At 38.5% G+C, this 16,299-nt stretch overlaps 1 protein-coding gene across 13 annotated transcripts in view; it reads left to right on the top strand.

The window, feature by feature from the left end:
- Positions 1 to 16,299, top strand: part of EFCAB11 (EF-hand calcium binding domain 11) — a 226,936-nt gene that overhangs the window by 94,715 nt on the left and 115,922 nt on the right. The window contains exon 6 of one of the 13 annotated variants that reach the window (XM_072963585.1): positions 4,230 to 4,251. The exons of the other annotated variants lie outside the window; for them this stretch is intronic. Within the exon in view, the coding sequence (XP_072819686.1) occupies positions 4,230 to 4,236 (7 nt within the window). The 3' untranslated portion in view covers positions 4,237 to 4,251. Of the gene's footprint in view, positions 1 to 4,229; positions 4,252 to 16,299 lie in introns of those variants that run through there. 13 annotated transcript variants of the gene reach the window in all.

Here is a 16,299-nt window from a genome sequence, read left to right as displayed (position 1 = left end):
AGGATGCTTGGCAGAAGAAATGCTGAGCTTGCTTTTTACTTTATTTGGCCTTTACTTGCCAAGGTTTCTCTTCCCCACCTTCAGAATGTGTTTGCCATCAGAACCTATTTTGCACAGTCATGTGTATCATATTGTTATGATTCTCTCTATGCCTGTTGCAGTCATTTTAATAATGATTTGGGTTGTGTTATCTTTTCCTACTCTATAGTTAAGCCAAGGAAAACTCTTACCAGCCCAGGAGAAGGAGGAATTGTCAAAATTAAATCAGAAGTCAGGGTTCCATTGTCTGCTGATTTGTATGTGTATGAAATAAAACAGTGATGTTATGACCACTTTAATTTTTATTGCCGTGTCCAAGAAAATGAATATGGCTAAAAGGGAGATAGATAAGGCATGTGTAGATTTTGTGGGGAAAATTATTAATGTTCTTATAATCTTCTGATTTTACCTACATGCCCAAGACAGCACAAAGCAGAATTGAATACAGTGCCTAGTTGGGATAAGAACTCAATGCATGTTAGCACTGGGGTGTAAAAGTCATTGCCTGCAGTAACATAAATATATGAGTTATACTGGGTGTGAGATTATAGAGAGTGGTGGGGCTTATGGCAAATTGGAGAGTTCCCAAGTTGCCTAAAGGCATCCATGTTTAAAAACTTGAAAAACACTGTGCCAGCCAGACAAAACCATGTCTAGAGATTGAGTACTGTCCCAACTTGAGTGTTAGTGATCTCTGAAGTATGCCTGCCCCTGGCCTCATTTCCTCTCTCCCCTTCCACACACCCACTTTTACTCGTCTCTGACACCGCTGTCCATCCCATATCTTAGGCCACTTGCTGCCTTGGCCAAGAGCTGCAATCACAGTCTCTGCCTCATTTCAAAGAATAACTAACAAAATGTACCTGGGTTTGAGATTGTTTGCTTACATATGAACCAAGCATCATTTAAAACACTTTTTCAAACTTTTTAGTCCTTGTTAGTTTGTATATTATTTATGTATATATGTATAATATGTATTCTTCATTTGAAAGTTCTGACAATATAGCAATAAACTGTGTTTCTTCCATTCTTCCCTCTGCCAATCCATTTCCCCAGATAAATATTATTAGCTGTTCGGTGTGTATTCATCCAGATTTTTTCTGAGCATATAAACTAGCATATACAGGCACAGACTTGCACACATTGATGATACATGAATATAATATTATTAAAATGTGACATACCATTCTGCAACTTGTTTTTCATATGGTACAAATTTTCGTAGTAGTCTGATTATATCACATTCTTTGTAACTGCTCTTCTTTCAACAGTTTATCAAGATGTAATGATTCACTTAATCTGTCCCTCCTAGTGGCATTTAAACTGCTTCTAGCTTTTCTGCTGTTTTTCTGTATCTAACTCTCGACATGGATGTGTGATGGCCACGTTCATGTTCAAAACCAAACTCCTGAGTTTCTCCTCCAAACCTGCTTCTCAGGGTTTTCCCATCTTAATTCACAATAACTCCATCCTTGGTGTCACTTGTACCAAAACCCTGGAAGTCATCCCAAGCTCCTTCCTTTTTCTTCCATTTATATGAGCTCTGTCAGCACCTCCACTGCCACACCCTGTCCAAGCCACTGCCACCAACCCAGCCTCTCAACCTGGCTCCAGGCTTCTGCCTTCGCTCAACAGTCTGTTCTCAAGCCTGTTCTCAGCCTGAGGGGTCCTTCTCAAATGTGCAGGAGATCAGGCCACGCTTCTGCTCCCAGCTCTCTGGTGGATTCTTATCTCACTTGCATAAAAACTGGTCAACAAGACCTTAACTGATCTGGTCCCCATCATCTTCTCGACCATACTCATCTGTAGCTCTCCTGCTCACTCATGCTGCCTCAGCCACACTTACCATCTCACTTTTCTTCAAACACACCAGATGTGTCCTGTTCTCAGGGCCTTTGCACATGCTCTGCCTGCTGTCAGCCAAGCTCTTCCCCCAGATATACACAAGCCAGCTTCCTAACACTTCCAAGTGTTGAATTGTCCCCTTCCCAGAGAGGTCTTCCCTACCCACGGTATTTATAGAGAACACGTCCAGCCTTCTTTATCCTCCATCTGTGTAGTACTTATCACCACCTAACGTATTTTACAAATAGAGGTTACTTTTTCTTTTGTTTATTATCTGTCTCTACCCCTAGAAGAGAGCTCAGTGAGGGGAGGAAATTTGTCTACTTGGTTCTCTGCTGAATACTCAGCACCTAGAAGAGTGCCTGCCACACGCTAGGCTCCCAAGAGATACTTGCTGAATGAGCAGATGTTATGAATATGTCAGCAGTGAACGTCCACATGCAAGATACTCATTTGCTCACGTGTGGGGCTCTCTCTTCAAGGTGAATTATTCGAAGTGGAATTGCTAAGCCAAAGGGTGCATATTTTAAATGTAGTAGACATAGCAAATTGCTTTCTGAAAAGGCTGTACTATTTGGTATATGATATGATTGTTCTTATTTTTTTTAATTCTATTTACCATAGAATTTAACCTGGGTTCAGGGGTAAGGGTACAAGTGAAAGAGATCTTTGAATTCAGGGATTTTTCACCTGGGGTCCATGAACATAGACCTCTGATGGATATTTAGCATGTTTTTAAACTAGACACGTTGCCAACAAAGCACGGTCATTTTAGCAGTATCTGGGACTTTGTCTCCGATAGACGTCACAGGTATTTTTGCATCGTAATATAAATGTTATGGCAGTCTTGAATTTGTTCACCCTCTTCACTGCTTTGAAATCATAGTGAATCCACCTGCCCTTGAATCCTCCCTTTCCTTTAGCCGCCACTGGTTACTCATCTTGCCTCTAGAACTTGTTATTTAGTGTGTTAATAAAGAAGCACCTATACTGCCTTACTGCTAATTTGTTTTTTTAATATTCTTATATCTATCTCAATATAATTGGTTTCATTTTATGCATTTAAAATTAGAGTCTTTATCAAGCCACCACAAGGGTCCGTGGTGGCAAAACAGTTAGGAGCTCTGTTCATCGAAGGGGCCATGATTCGTTTCAAGGAATAAGTTACTCACACAGACAATCATTAGGTATTTGATAAAATTAAAGTGCCACAAAATTTCAATAGCAGAATAACAGACACACAAATATTCGCAGCTCTCATGTCTTTCAGTCAATCATCAAATGCTTATTGATTAAGTGCTTCCACATGCAGTGCTCTGTGCAGAGAGTTCTGGAAATCAAAGGTGAAGATCTCATCCTTGGTTGTGCTCGCTGTGGAACATTTTAAATGGCTCTATTCCAGTGATGCACATCAGACTGTCTACCCACAGCCTTTCCTTCCTTTAGTCACTCCCTTCCTCTGCCCACCTTGCTCCTGGCTTCCTTCTAGACCCACATTTTCTTCCTATGTGATCTTATGCAGAGTTATGATATTTAAATGCTGGGGATTTCCAAAGTTACGCCTTCAGACCAGATGTCTCCCTAAGGTCCAGGTTTATCCATACGTTCCACCTCCACTTGGGTGACTCACGGCACCTCAGGCTTCACATACTCAAACATGTTTCTCCCTCCTGTTTCAGTAAGTGGCATCACCATCCACCCATTGACTCAAAGCTAAAAATTGCCCAAGGATCTTCCTTGAATCCTACCTTTCCTCTACTTGCCTCCCCCTACTCCACATCCCTAATGCACTTCATCAGCAAATACCACTGATTCTATATTCATAACACCTTGTGACCATGCTGTTCAAACTGTGATCAGCAGAGCGGCGCTGGTCACGACAAGTTAGGTACAGACGTGGAGAGTAAACATTAGAAGATTTTATAGCAGCTTGAAATTGTCATGGTGCCCACATTCACGATGGCAGGCTCATCTCACCAAACAGGCGGAGACCACTTCAGTTCTGGCAGCTCAAATGCTGGGTCCCATGTGGTGCAAGTTGTGTAGTAAATAACCCTGTGCGGTAGGACCGTGTCACTGTATGTGACTGCTTATGATTGGTTTGTCAGCTGTACTCTGTGAAAATGGAAGTGTTTCATTTTACAACTTATATTTACAAGTTTTCATTTTTAATCAAAAATTTTCACTTTATTGTCTAACATTATTAGTTAATTAAGGAAATAAAATTGATGTTAGTTATTTTCACCCTTAATTTACGGACGGCAGAACAAACCTCAGTGGAATTTCTTTTGTTTGCTTGCTTGGTTTTTGATGAGAAAATATTTGTCTTTTCTAAAATGTGGCAGAGTATAAAACAAATGGTGAAGGCAGAAGTGATTCTGAAGAGTACATATTGGTTTTCCTCAAAACTGTCTTCCCTCACGTACTGAGTTCAGTTGATGCTGACATCCCTCAAAACATAATCTTCAGTGATTTGTAGAGATGTACTGGCAGTGAAGCAATGGAACCATCAAAATGTGTAGGGCATTTACGTACAAAAATTAAGTTCAAGATCATAAGAATTTTTGTTAAAGAAAGAATATTGGATTAAAAAGCTGATTGGAACAGATGTTCAATATTTCGCATGTAAACATCAGGGCTTTACAGACTTCTTAATAAGTAGCATTTCAGCTTGCCGAGACTGAAATCCATATACAATTGATGAGATGTTGGTGAAAGACTGTTTCAAAGGTATTTGCTTAGAACTGTCGGGTGAATCCATAGCAAAGAAGGTAGCTCAAGTCCGACATCCAGAGCCCTCCAGTTCAGCGTCCTCTGCAACGGGCTAACAGTCTGGAAGACTAACTCACAGAGCGATTGAAGCCAGCAACACATCTTTTCATGGTAGCCCGATCATTTCACTCATATTCCTGTTTATGTGCAATTGGAACATGACTGTGATACGAAGGAGAACTTCTTCTTTCAGCATTGTCCCTGAAGAACAACTTAAGTCTAGACTGCATAGATGAAGGATTACCCCGTCAACAAGTGTGGACTGGAGTTTGCGTTTGATGTAGGAGCGTGTGCAGAAAACATCCTGAAGAAGTCACCCTCATAAAGGGGCTGCATCAGAGTATAAATCAGTGGACTGTGAGTCTCATGAGAAAGTCCTGCCCTGAAAAGAAATGTTGGTGGAACTAAACTGTAGGCTTCGTGCTGTCCGAAAAATCATGAATTAGATAAAGGCTGGTGTGTTAAATTCTGGCTGATTTTCTTGTGTTATATGATACTGTGGAAGCAGATCGTAACCAGCTGTTGCTACACACTGAGGTGTGATGATAATCAAGAGGACAAGTGTTCGAGAATGTTTGATTTATAGAACAACTCTCAACGTTTCTGTAAAATCGGACGACAGTTTGGTCTCGGCTTGTTAAACACATGAACTAGACAAGCAGGACTATATACGTATCTGATATATTCAGTATTTTTAACCATCTCAGTAGTTGCATGCAAGGAAGAAATGCAACATGTTTTTCAACAGTGGATAAGATCAAAGGGCAAAAACGAAAGCTGAGAACTTGGAAGAACAGTTTCTACAAATTATTATGACACATGTTCCATAATTTAACAATTATCAATATGGCAGGTGATAGTCTTCATACTGCACATCTGTGAAAAGCTATCATAAAACACCTTAAAGTTTGGTAAGGCATTTTGAATTTTATTTTCCATCAAAAGATCTATGCCTAAAAAATTCATGGATCCAGAATCCATTTCTTTCATCAAAATATCACTTACATTTAACCATAACTTATAGGCTACGTTGCTGAAACCAACTTCTGTCGAAGGATTTAAAGGGCTCTGAAACCATAGTAGCACTTTCTCCATTTCAGATAAAATTTTAAAATGAACAAACTGAGTTCACTGAAATTGCTCTAAAATCTTTCCTATTCCATTCTATGAGACTTGTTTCTTTTCTGTTATTATTATTATTATTAAAATAAAACATAGGAACAGTTCAGATGTTCAATTTATCTCCTTCAAGTAGCCTTGTTGGCAACCCCACCTAGATTAGATAAATTATCAAGAAGCAAGTCAGTTTGTCCCATTAAAATTTTTAAGTATTTATATACACTGTGTTCATTCAAAGTGTGCCTATAGGCATTTAATATGGGGATTCATTTTTTTCCCCAAAATGAAAAAAAAAAGTTACAAGTTTAATACTGAGCCTATATATTAGTTGCCTACATGCATACTTTCAGTGAACAAACAACATGTACAATTTTCATATGGCTTTTTCTTTTTCCTTATGTTTACTTTGGTAATATATATCACAATATAATTTCCTGTTGGTAGAACTAATAATACAGAATTATGGCTTTTATCTTGTATGTCTTTTTTTTTGCATTTCATTTTTCTAGTCGTTCACTTTTATTAAATTTTACAAAGTATCAGTTTGCAACAGACTGGAAAAATTTTTAAAGTGGTCCTTTAAACCAAAGAGAGTTTAAGGAGCACTGCCTTAGGGGACTTAATAGAAAATGAGGCTTCTCTTCAAAACATACCCTCTGAAAAGAATTAGTTCTCTTACAAAGTCTCTCAAACTACCAGACGTTCTCAGTTACTTTATTTTGAACAAGATTTTAAGCCTGAAGCAGCCTCAATCAATGTGAGGTTTTGATGCTTACAGAGGTCACCTGTAATTGGGCAAATAAAGGAGAAAGGAAATTTAACACAGATCCATTTCTTCTGCCCGGTGTTATAAACTCGTAATTGCAAATATTGGCTATCATTGTAAATAAGCCTCTAAAAATCATTGTAAAAGCAATCTAGTAAGTGGTCACATATTAGAGATCACAAATACTCATCCCAGATTGAATGAAACAAACCCCCAAACACACCTTTTATAATGTTATGCAGATAGCTCCTAAGTGGCTTTAGGTAAAAATTTCTTGTGTCAGTACCAAGCATGGAATTTACAGTCCTGTGTTCCAGACAACTTAAACAGATGTGAAAATGACATGCCCTGGAAAATAAAGTTAATGTCTCTAAAAGTGGCTCCGGAGATAATGAAAACATTTATATGAACGTGCACGTCAAGAATGAATAAAATTGTTTCATGAAACATGATCATGGAAAATGCAGTGTGTGTTGCTTATGAAGCTCTTGTCTCTGAGCCCCAAACCCACCCCTCTGTACTCTGCATGGTGAGGCTGGGACAAGGACTCTAAAAAGCCACGTTTCTCCTTTGCCAGCTGCCTCTCAGCACGTCCCATCTTCCCGAGGTGCAGAGGATGCCTGACGGCTAGAGAAGGGAGAAACACGGCTCCTTCCTGCCTCCTCTCAGTTCCCGGGGTGGGGCTGCTTCATTCTAGCTCCTGCAGCTGGTGCTAGTTTCCCACTGTTTCTCACCCTGGACCCCTCAGAGGCACCAGCTGCAGCCTTCCAGAGTCTGGGCTTCTGGGCTCCAGCTCCCCAGGACCCTCCACCAGCCTTCTGGGTCCTCATAACCTCAGCCTCTTCCTTCTTGCTTCTTCAGCCCTGATGATGGTAGAGGTTTCATGTATTCATAGTTACTACCTTTTTTTTTTTAAACAACTGCAAGGTATCCCTTTTGCTTTTCAGTCCTCCAATACCTATCTAACTTATTTCTTATGTTTAAGTCTCTCTTTTAAAACAACTATTTTAGGGGTGAGGATATAGCTCAGTGGTAGAGTACATGCTTAGCATGCACAAGGTCCTGGGTTCAATCCCCAGTTCCTCCATTTAAAATAAATAAACCTAATTACCTCTCCCCCCTAAATTTTTTAAAAATAAAATAACTACTGTATTTCTGATTTCCTGACTGGATCCCAGCTGATAAAATACTTGGTACCAGGAGCGGTCCCAGGTGGTCTGGCAATGGTTTCGCTGTGTCTGGCAGTGCTGAGCAGCTTGCCAGCGCGAAGTGGAATGGGAATCCCTGCCCTGCAGTAGCATCATGATTAATCATACCACCCCCGGGGTAGATTGTGTTCGAGAGCTCACTGAAGCAAACATGAGGCTGCTGCATGTACCTGTTGCCGTAGTGATGACGAGGCCTAAGAGTGAGGAATGGGGTGGCTATTTCTGCCTGGGTGGCCATTAGTAGAGGGAAAAAAAAACAAGCTCGAAACTTTAAACCGTCAATGATCCCACCTCTCTCCATCTGCGCTGCCGCCATCCTACATACACCACCCTACCCTATGCCCTCCTTTTCCCCTGAAGTTTGCAATAGCTTCCACCTTCCACTCTTCCCTTCTGACCATCCATTTTCCAGTGACCAAAGTGCTTTGAAACCAGCTCCTCTGCTTAAAACCTCCAATGACATCCTATTGCACTTAACATCTTACCTCTTTAGCTTCATCTCAAACTGCTTTCCTCCTATCCATATCTTAGTCTTTCTAGTTCTTTCTGTCCTGGGAGCTCCCACACTTACAGTTCTGTCTTGTTGGAATTCACTTCCCATGACTCTGCATATATGACTTGTTCTCATCATTCATATCTCATCTTCCCTAATTTTCCAGGCTTCCCTTCCACCCTTTCCCCTTGTAAAGATGTCACCGTGGGTTCATTTCTTTCATAGCATTTGCCACAATCTATCTATATCTTGTTTATTTCCTTGTTCATCTCCCCCCACCAACCTGCACTCCATTAGGGCAGAGACCTGTCTGTCTGATTGATTGGCTGCTGTATTCCCAAGACTCTGCCCCAGTGCCTACCACATAGTAGATGATCAGTAAATATTTGTTGATTGAATGATTGCTCAGAAATAATTTTCCCTCAACTGATTTATAATTTTAGTTATGAAGGATTTCAAGCATGCAGAAAATATCATTACAAACACCCAGGTAACTACCAACCAAATGTAACAGATTTGACATTTTGCCATACTTACTTCAGGTTGTACTTTGTTCTCTCTCACTCTTCGTTTTTAAAAGGAATGTTAAATGTAAAAGAAATGTATCCGTTTCATCTAAGTTCAAAATTACTAGCCCAAGTTATACATGATATTCTCTTGTAATATTTTTAATGACTCTAAGATCTGCCTCACCTTCACTTCAGTTACAGGAAATTTTGTGAGCTTTTTCACTCTGATCAGTCTAGAGTTTTGTTAATTTTATTGATTTCACTCATTTTCTATATTATTCTTCCCTTTTCTAGTTCATTGATTTTTGCTGTTATGTTTATTATTTCCTTCTACTTATTTTGATTTACTTGATCTTTTTATGGTTTCTTCAGGTTGATGTCTCCATCATTGATTTTACTTTTTTTTTTCTTTTCTAATATAAGCATTTGAAACTTCATATTTCTATCTAAGCACTGCTTTAGCTGCATGCTACAAATTTTGTATTTTCATTATCATCTAGTTCAAAACAGTTTCTAATTCTCCTTGTGTTTTCTTCTGTGAACCATGGGTTATTAAGAAATATGTTGTTTAATCTCTAAATATTTAGATATTTTCCAGATTTTTTTGGTTACTGATTTTTAATTGAATTCTTTTCATTTCAATCCTTTTAAATTGCTTGTACTTTTTGTAATGTCTCAGCATTTGTCTTGGTGAATTTTCCATGAGAAATGGAGTGGAATGAATACCCTTGAGATGTCAAGGGTGGGGCTCTATAAATGTCAGTTAGGTCAAGTGGGTTGATAGTGTTGTTCAGTCATATTATGCTTACTGATTTTCTGTCTTGGTGTTCTACCATTTACTGCCAAAAGGAGTATTAAAATAATCATCTATAATAATAGATTTGTCTGTTTCTCCTTTGACCTCTCTCAATTTTTTGCTTCATATGTTTTTAAGCTCTATTATTAGATACATATACATTCAGGATTATTATGTTTTCTTGATTAACTGATTGACTGTTATTATTATGAAATATCTCTATCCGCAACAATAGTCTTTATTATGAAGTAATATTGATATGGCCATTCCTCTTTTGTTATCTTTTTTTATTTTTTTACTATTAATTTATCTATGTCTTTATAATTAAAGTGGATTTCCTAAAGATAGCATATAGTTGAATCACTTTTTTATTCATTCTGACAATCTCTGCTTTATAATTAGAGTATTAACTGTATTTACATTTAATCTAATTATCAGTATTGTGGGGTTTAAGCCTACCATCTTCATATTTATTTTCATTTATTCTATTTGTCCTTTATTTCTTTTCTTCCTTTCTTATCTTTACTTCCAGGATTCGTCTCTCCTTTGTGTACATCCAGTTTTCCATTCTGTATGATTTTTCGTAACCTAAGGAACTTAAATTTTCCAGTAATTCATATTTACTGATGACAAATTTTCTCAGCTTGTCTTTGTCTGAAAAGGTTTTGTTACTTTCATTTCTGAAGGCTATTTCCTTTCAGCACTTCAGAGTTGCCATTCTAATTGGTTTCCATTGTTTCTGATGAGAAGTCAGTGGTAATTTTTATATATTTTTTTCTCTGAACATATGTTTCTTTTTCTCTGGCTGCTTTGAAGATTTTGTTTTGTTTTTGGCAATTTGGTTATAGTGTTCCTTTTTATAGTATTCTTTATTTCTCCTGCTCTGGGTTTGTTGAGCTTGGATCAGGGATTCCAGTGTTCACCAAATTTGGACAATGTTTGGCCATCATTCCTTCAAATATTTTTTCTTTTTCCCTGATATTCTGGTACTCCAATCACATATAAATGAGACCACTTCATATTGCCCCACAAGTCACTGATGTTCTTTCTATTTCACTTTCCACCTCTTTTCTCAGATTCCAATTGGAAAGTTTCTATACCATTTCTTTAACTTCAAAAATAATTTCTTCTGTAATGTCTAATATGATATTGATCTCATCTCATGAATTATTTGCTTCAGATACTATACTTTGAGTCTCTAGAAGTTCCATTTGGTTCTTTTTTATATTTTCCATTTCTCTCTCTTTTTTTTAAAATCCTGGATCATACTGATAATTAAAAGCTCTTGTCTACCAATTGTGTCATCTTTGTTGTTCTGGTTGTTTCTATTGACTGATTTTTCTCCTATTTATGGGTCACATTTGGCTACTTCTTAACATGTATAGTAATGTTTTTATTGAATTCTAGACTTTATTTCATTAGTCTTCTATTGCTGTGTGACAAATTATCAGAAACTTAACAGTTTACAACAGCCTCTGTTTTCATCTCAGTTCTGCAGGTTCTAAGTCTGGTTTGCTCACTTGGGTTCTCTGCCAAGGGTCTCGGAGGCCAAAATCAAGGTGTTGGTTGGGCTGAGTTTGTCTGAAACTTCATGGGAAGAATCTGCTTCCAAGCTCATCTGGGTCATTGTAGAACCTACTTCCTTGTGGGTGTAGGTCAGAGGTCCTCATTTTCCTGCTGGCTGTCAGCCAGTCTACTCTGCCCTTAGAAGATGCCTACGTTCCTTCTGATGTGGTCCTCTCCATCTTCAAAGCATTAATGGTGTACCACATCCTTCTTGCACTTTGAGTCTTTCTGATCTCCTTTTGCTTCCAGTTGGAGAAACTTTTCTGCGTTTAAGGGCTCATGTGATTAGATTAGGCCCACCTGGGTTATTTTGCCTGAGTTAATCATGGAAATGACCTGTCATCACATTCACAGGTTCTGGGGGTATGGATTCTTGGGGGCCATTCCTAGAAATTCTGCCTACCACCATTATGAATGTTATGATGTTGAGAGTCAAGATTTTGATGTCTTCCTTGAGTATTGAGACTTGTTCCATTCACTTGCAAATCAGCTTTATATTCAAGCTTGACTCTTAAAACTTGTTTATAAGGTTTGTTTGCACAGTTGACTCTTGAACAAAGTGGAGGTTGGGGGCACCAACCCCCTCACAGTTGAAAATCCACGTACTGCTATCTCTGCCTACAAAAACAAAGGACTTGAAAAATGACTCCCCCAAGGTCAGAAAGCTGAAACACTTTGTATAGAATCAGGGCTCAGCCTTAGTTCTTTTGATTCCGTATATTGTGAACTCTAATGAAACACAAAATTTTCTCCACACTTAGTTAATTTAAAGATCTGTGAACTCAGCGGGGTGGGGCAGGCAGGGAGGGAAGTAACTCAGTGGTAGAGTTCATGCTTAGCATGCAGGAGGTCCTAAGTTCGATCCCCAGCACCTCCATTAAAAAAAAAAAAGTGTAAACTGAAGTTACAGGTACTATACTTATTGAAAAAAATCCATGTATACTAACTACTATGTATAAAAATAGATTAACAAGTTTCTACTGTATAGCACAGGGAACTATATTCAATATCTTGTAGTAACCTATAATGAAAAAGAATCTGAAAAGGAATATATGTATGTGCATGTATGACTGAAACATTATGCTGTGCACCAGAAATTGACGCAACATTGTAAACTGACTGTACTTCAATTAAAAAAGAATCCGTTTATAATATGTGGACCTGCTCAATTCAAAGCCATGCTGTTTAAGGGTGAACTGTGTGGTTTTAGAGTACCCTTTACTTTACAACTAAATTAGCCCTCCTCCTGAGGTATGGCCTTTCTGGTGTCTACTCAGTCACCAGCGTGTTCAGCGAGGTCTCGCCGGTCTCACTCGCGGCAGCCTCAACACGGACGAGCCCTGTGGGAGATCAGTGGTTGTGCAGTGGGCTCGTCCCTGTCACTTCCTCCTCCATGTTTTGTATTCCCACCCTCTGCATGTCCTCGGGGTGTCCCATGCAGGTTTCAGGGCTCTTTACCTGCCTCCTTCCTGCAGTCAAATTCCAGACCTTCAGCCACCGCCACTGAAGTCAGGCCAGGGGCGCAGTCCAACCCAGGTGCTAGGAATTTGGAGGTATGGCCTCTGAAGAGAATTTTGAAACAGTTATAGAAATGACTAAAAGCCTATCTTTTATTTATCATCATGTCTCCACAAATTCTGACTCATCAGTGATAAAAATACCCAGGAATGTGTGGGGAGCGGGACTTTGGCCTACATTCTAAACAATTGCTGAGGTTACTTTTGCGTTTGAATAATACGTACAGAAACTTTAAATTGAACAGTATTATATCTTTATTAAACAGCTACACGTGCTTATTTTGAGAGTACATCTCTAGCAGCTCAGAATCATTTGAACTGGCGTCAAATATAGTTTGCGTTTCCATCTCCTGTGCTGCAAGAAACTCATGTTTAAAGAACAGATTCAGCATAAGCAGTGACAGCACAGTGGTTGTGAAGATAAACAACATGAGTTATTAAAGTCGGTCATTGTGTGTGACCACTTCAGAGTTTTAACTTGTTTTTAAAATGTAAGATAGTGAAACCGCGGTGGAAAATGTGAGGTCACATATTTATGTTTGTTAAGCATAAATCTTAGTTTACACCTGAACTATTTTACCAGATTTGAATGAAATGTTGCAAAGTGATGTTTATTCTCCTTTTTGCATTATTAATGGTTTCTTTTAAACCAGAGAATAAATCAAGAACATAATGATTACTGCTGATTATTACATGATTATTGCTGCAAGGAATTTTGTCACATGGAGGAGGGTGTTTAAGAAATGATATGCTCCTGGTGTCAAATACATGCGGTACCCTGTGCCCCAAACTCTGACCTCTGTCTTCTCAGCTCAGTGAGGCCGCCGTCCCCTGCTTGCGTTTCCCTTCCCTGCACCTTAGTTCAGATGGTACCTCTGGGTAGAAAGCCAGAATAATTATAGGGCTCTCTTCACTTGCTTTCCTTCTCAGAGATCACAGGCCTTGCTCTCTGCTGTCCAACCTCTGAAAACCATTTTTTAAAAGTATATCTATCATTGTTTATGGCAGAAGGGCTACTCTGGCACCCTCCAAGTTGGATGTAAGTATTTGTTTCTGTTTCTATTTCCTGGGTTGGCCTACGAGTTCTATAAGTGTAAGAGCCATGTGATATTAGAGTTCTCCAGAGAAACAAACAATAGGAGATAGATATATATGGAGAGAGATGTATTTTAAGGAATTGGCTCACACGGTTGTGGAGCTGGCAAGTCTGAAATCCATAGGGCAGGCTGCTGACTGCAGACTCGGCTGAGGTTTCTTTACTGCATTCTGGAGGCAGAATCGCCTCTTCTTTGGGAAACTTCACGCTTTCCTTATAAGGCCTTCATCGGATTGGATGAGGCCCACCCACGTGGAGGGCAATCTGCCAGACTCAAGGTCTACTGTTTTAAAGGTTAATTTCATCTAAAAATTAACCTTCACAGCAACATCTTAGACTGGTGTTTGACCAAACAGCTAGGCACCATAACCTGGCCAAGCTGACACTAAAAATTAACCATCACACAAGTAATACTCATTTTTATGCCCCCCAGGACCCAGAGTGGTGCATAGGAATTAAGGATTAGCAAATAAGAGGCGGGGGGTGGGGGTGGGAATAAGGAAATAATGTTAGAAAATAAAGCTGCAAGTAAGGGTTGTAGTAGCCTATGAGGGACTTACGTTAAGGAGTTAACTGTATTATGTGGGCAAAGTGGGGGTTTTCTAATAGTTTTATGAGGGAGATACATGGTGTAGTCTCTCTTGATGGCAGTGTAGAGCCTGGAGTTTAGTGTGCAGAATTTTGACAGTAGCTGGGAAAAGAATGGCAAGGACCTGAAGAAAGCAGTGTCCTGGGGATGGAAAAATCACAGCGGTAGTGGGACCAGTGGGAATGGATCAGAGTGCCTGTAAAAAGAAAAGAAAAAAGTAAATAATGAATATTTTATCAGCATTGAAGTTTCGCTTAGTTCCTTTGTCTCCTTACCGTGGGAGGGGCTTCCTGAATGCTTGCTTGCTTGCTTTATTTATTTATTTAATTTTTTTTACTTTGGGGAATGGAGGTAATTAGGTTTATTTATTCTTATTTTATTAATTTTTTAATGGAGGTACTGAGGATTGAACCCAGGACCTTGTGCATGCTAAGCATGCACTCTACCACTCAGCTACACCCTCCCCACATGAATGCTTTAGAGAAAGCTTTAGAAAGATGTTAACAGAATTCTAAAAACCAAACAAACATACTGTTCTTTTAAAAAAAAAAAGGGGGGGGAATTGATTTCAATAACTCTATGTTTCTACCTATAATTTCTTACTTTACCATAACAACTGTTCGGTTTCTCTATCAGTCTTCAGCCATATGTAATTGTTGCGTTTTGCATTGTTGTAGTAATGTTGTTTATATCATTTCATATTCTACTTGGAGAAAGTATTAGTTTATATCTATATGTCATCACATATATTATTTAATAGCAGAAAAGCTTTATGGTAAATTGATGAGCCGTAATTTACTGAGCTATATCCCTTTTGTAGGATACTTGGGTTTCCTACTGGGGTTTTGCCATTATAAAAGATGATGGTATAAATGATTTTCTGCCTAAAGCATTTTTCAGCATCTTTATTGCAATGTAATTGACATATAATAAACTTCACATATTTTAAAGTATACAGTTTAATAGTTTTTGAGATGTATACACTCATGAAATGTCCCCACAGTCAAAATAATGAAGATATTCATCACCATCAAAAGTTCCCTTGTCTCTGTTTGCTACCCCACCTCCCTGCTTCTTCTTTACAGGCAACCACTGAACTGTTTTCTGACACTATAAATTAGTTCCCATTTTTAGAATATTATATAAATGGAATCACACAATATGTACTCTTTTTTGTGTGTGCGACTTCTTTGACTCAGCCTGATTATTTTGAGGCTTATCCACGTTATGTGGTGTATCAGTAGTTCACCCCTTTTTAATTTCATTTTATGGTATGCAACAGTTTACTTATCCATTCACATGTTGATGGACATTTGGGTTGTTTCTGCTTTTTGGCTGTTGCAGACAAAGCTGCTAGGCCAATTCAGGTACAAGTCTTTGAATGGTTATGTGCCTTTTCCCTTGGGTAAACACCTGGGGCTAGAATGGCTGGATTATATGGTAGGTGTATGTTTACTATTTTAAGAAACTGCCAGACTTCCCCAAAGTGTTTTCATTCCCACCAGCAGTGAGTGAGAATTCCTGTTGCCCTACGTCTTCATCAGCACTTGGTCTTTGTAAATTGAGCCATTCTTTAAGGTACACAGTGCTGTTTTCAGTCATATATTCCTAATGACCAGTGATGTTGAAAATCTTTTCATGTGCTTATTTTCCATCTGTATCTCTTCTTTAGTGTAGTGCTTGTTCAAGTCTTTTGCCCATTGTTGTTTGCTTTCTTATTCTAGGGTTTTGAGAATTCTTTACGTACTACTTTATTAAGTATATGCTTTGCAATGACTCTCCTGTAGTCTGTGGCTTATCTTTTAGTCTCTTAACAGTGTCTTTTGAAGAGCAGAAGTTTTTAAAATGTGCTTTCTTTGGGTACGTTTTCAGAAGTAGGATTAAAGGGTCAAAAATAAAAATAAAATATAAAAATAAATATATAACATAAATAATATAAAAATAAAATATATAAATTAATTAAAATATAAGTAGATTTTTAAAT

The sequence above is a fragment of the Vicugna pacos genome, chromosome 6, assembly GCF_048564905.1.
Source record: "Vicugna pacos chromosome 6, VicPac4, whole genome shotgun sequence".
Lineage (NCBI taxonomy): Eukaryota > Metazoa > Chordata > Mammalia > Artiodactyla > Camelidae > Vicugna > Vicugna pacos.
Note: the sequence above shows the minus strand (reverse complement) of the source record. Positions and strands in the feature narration are given on the sequence as shown.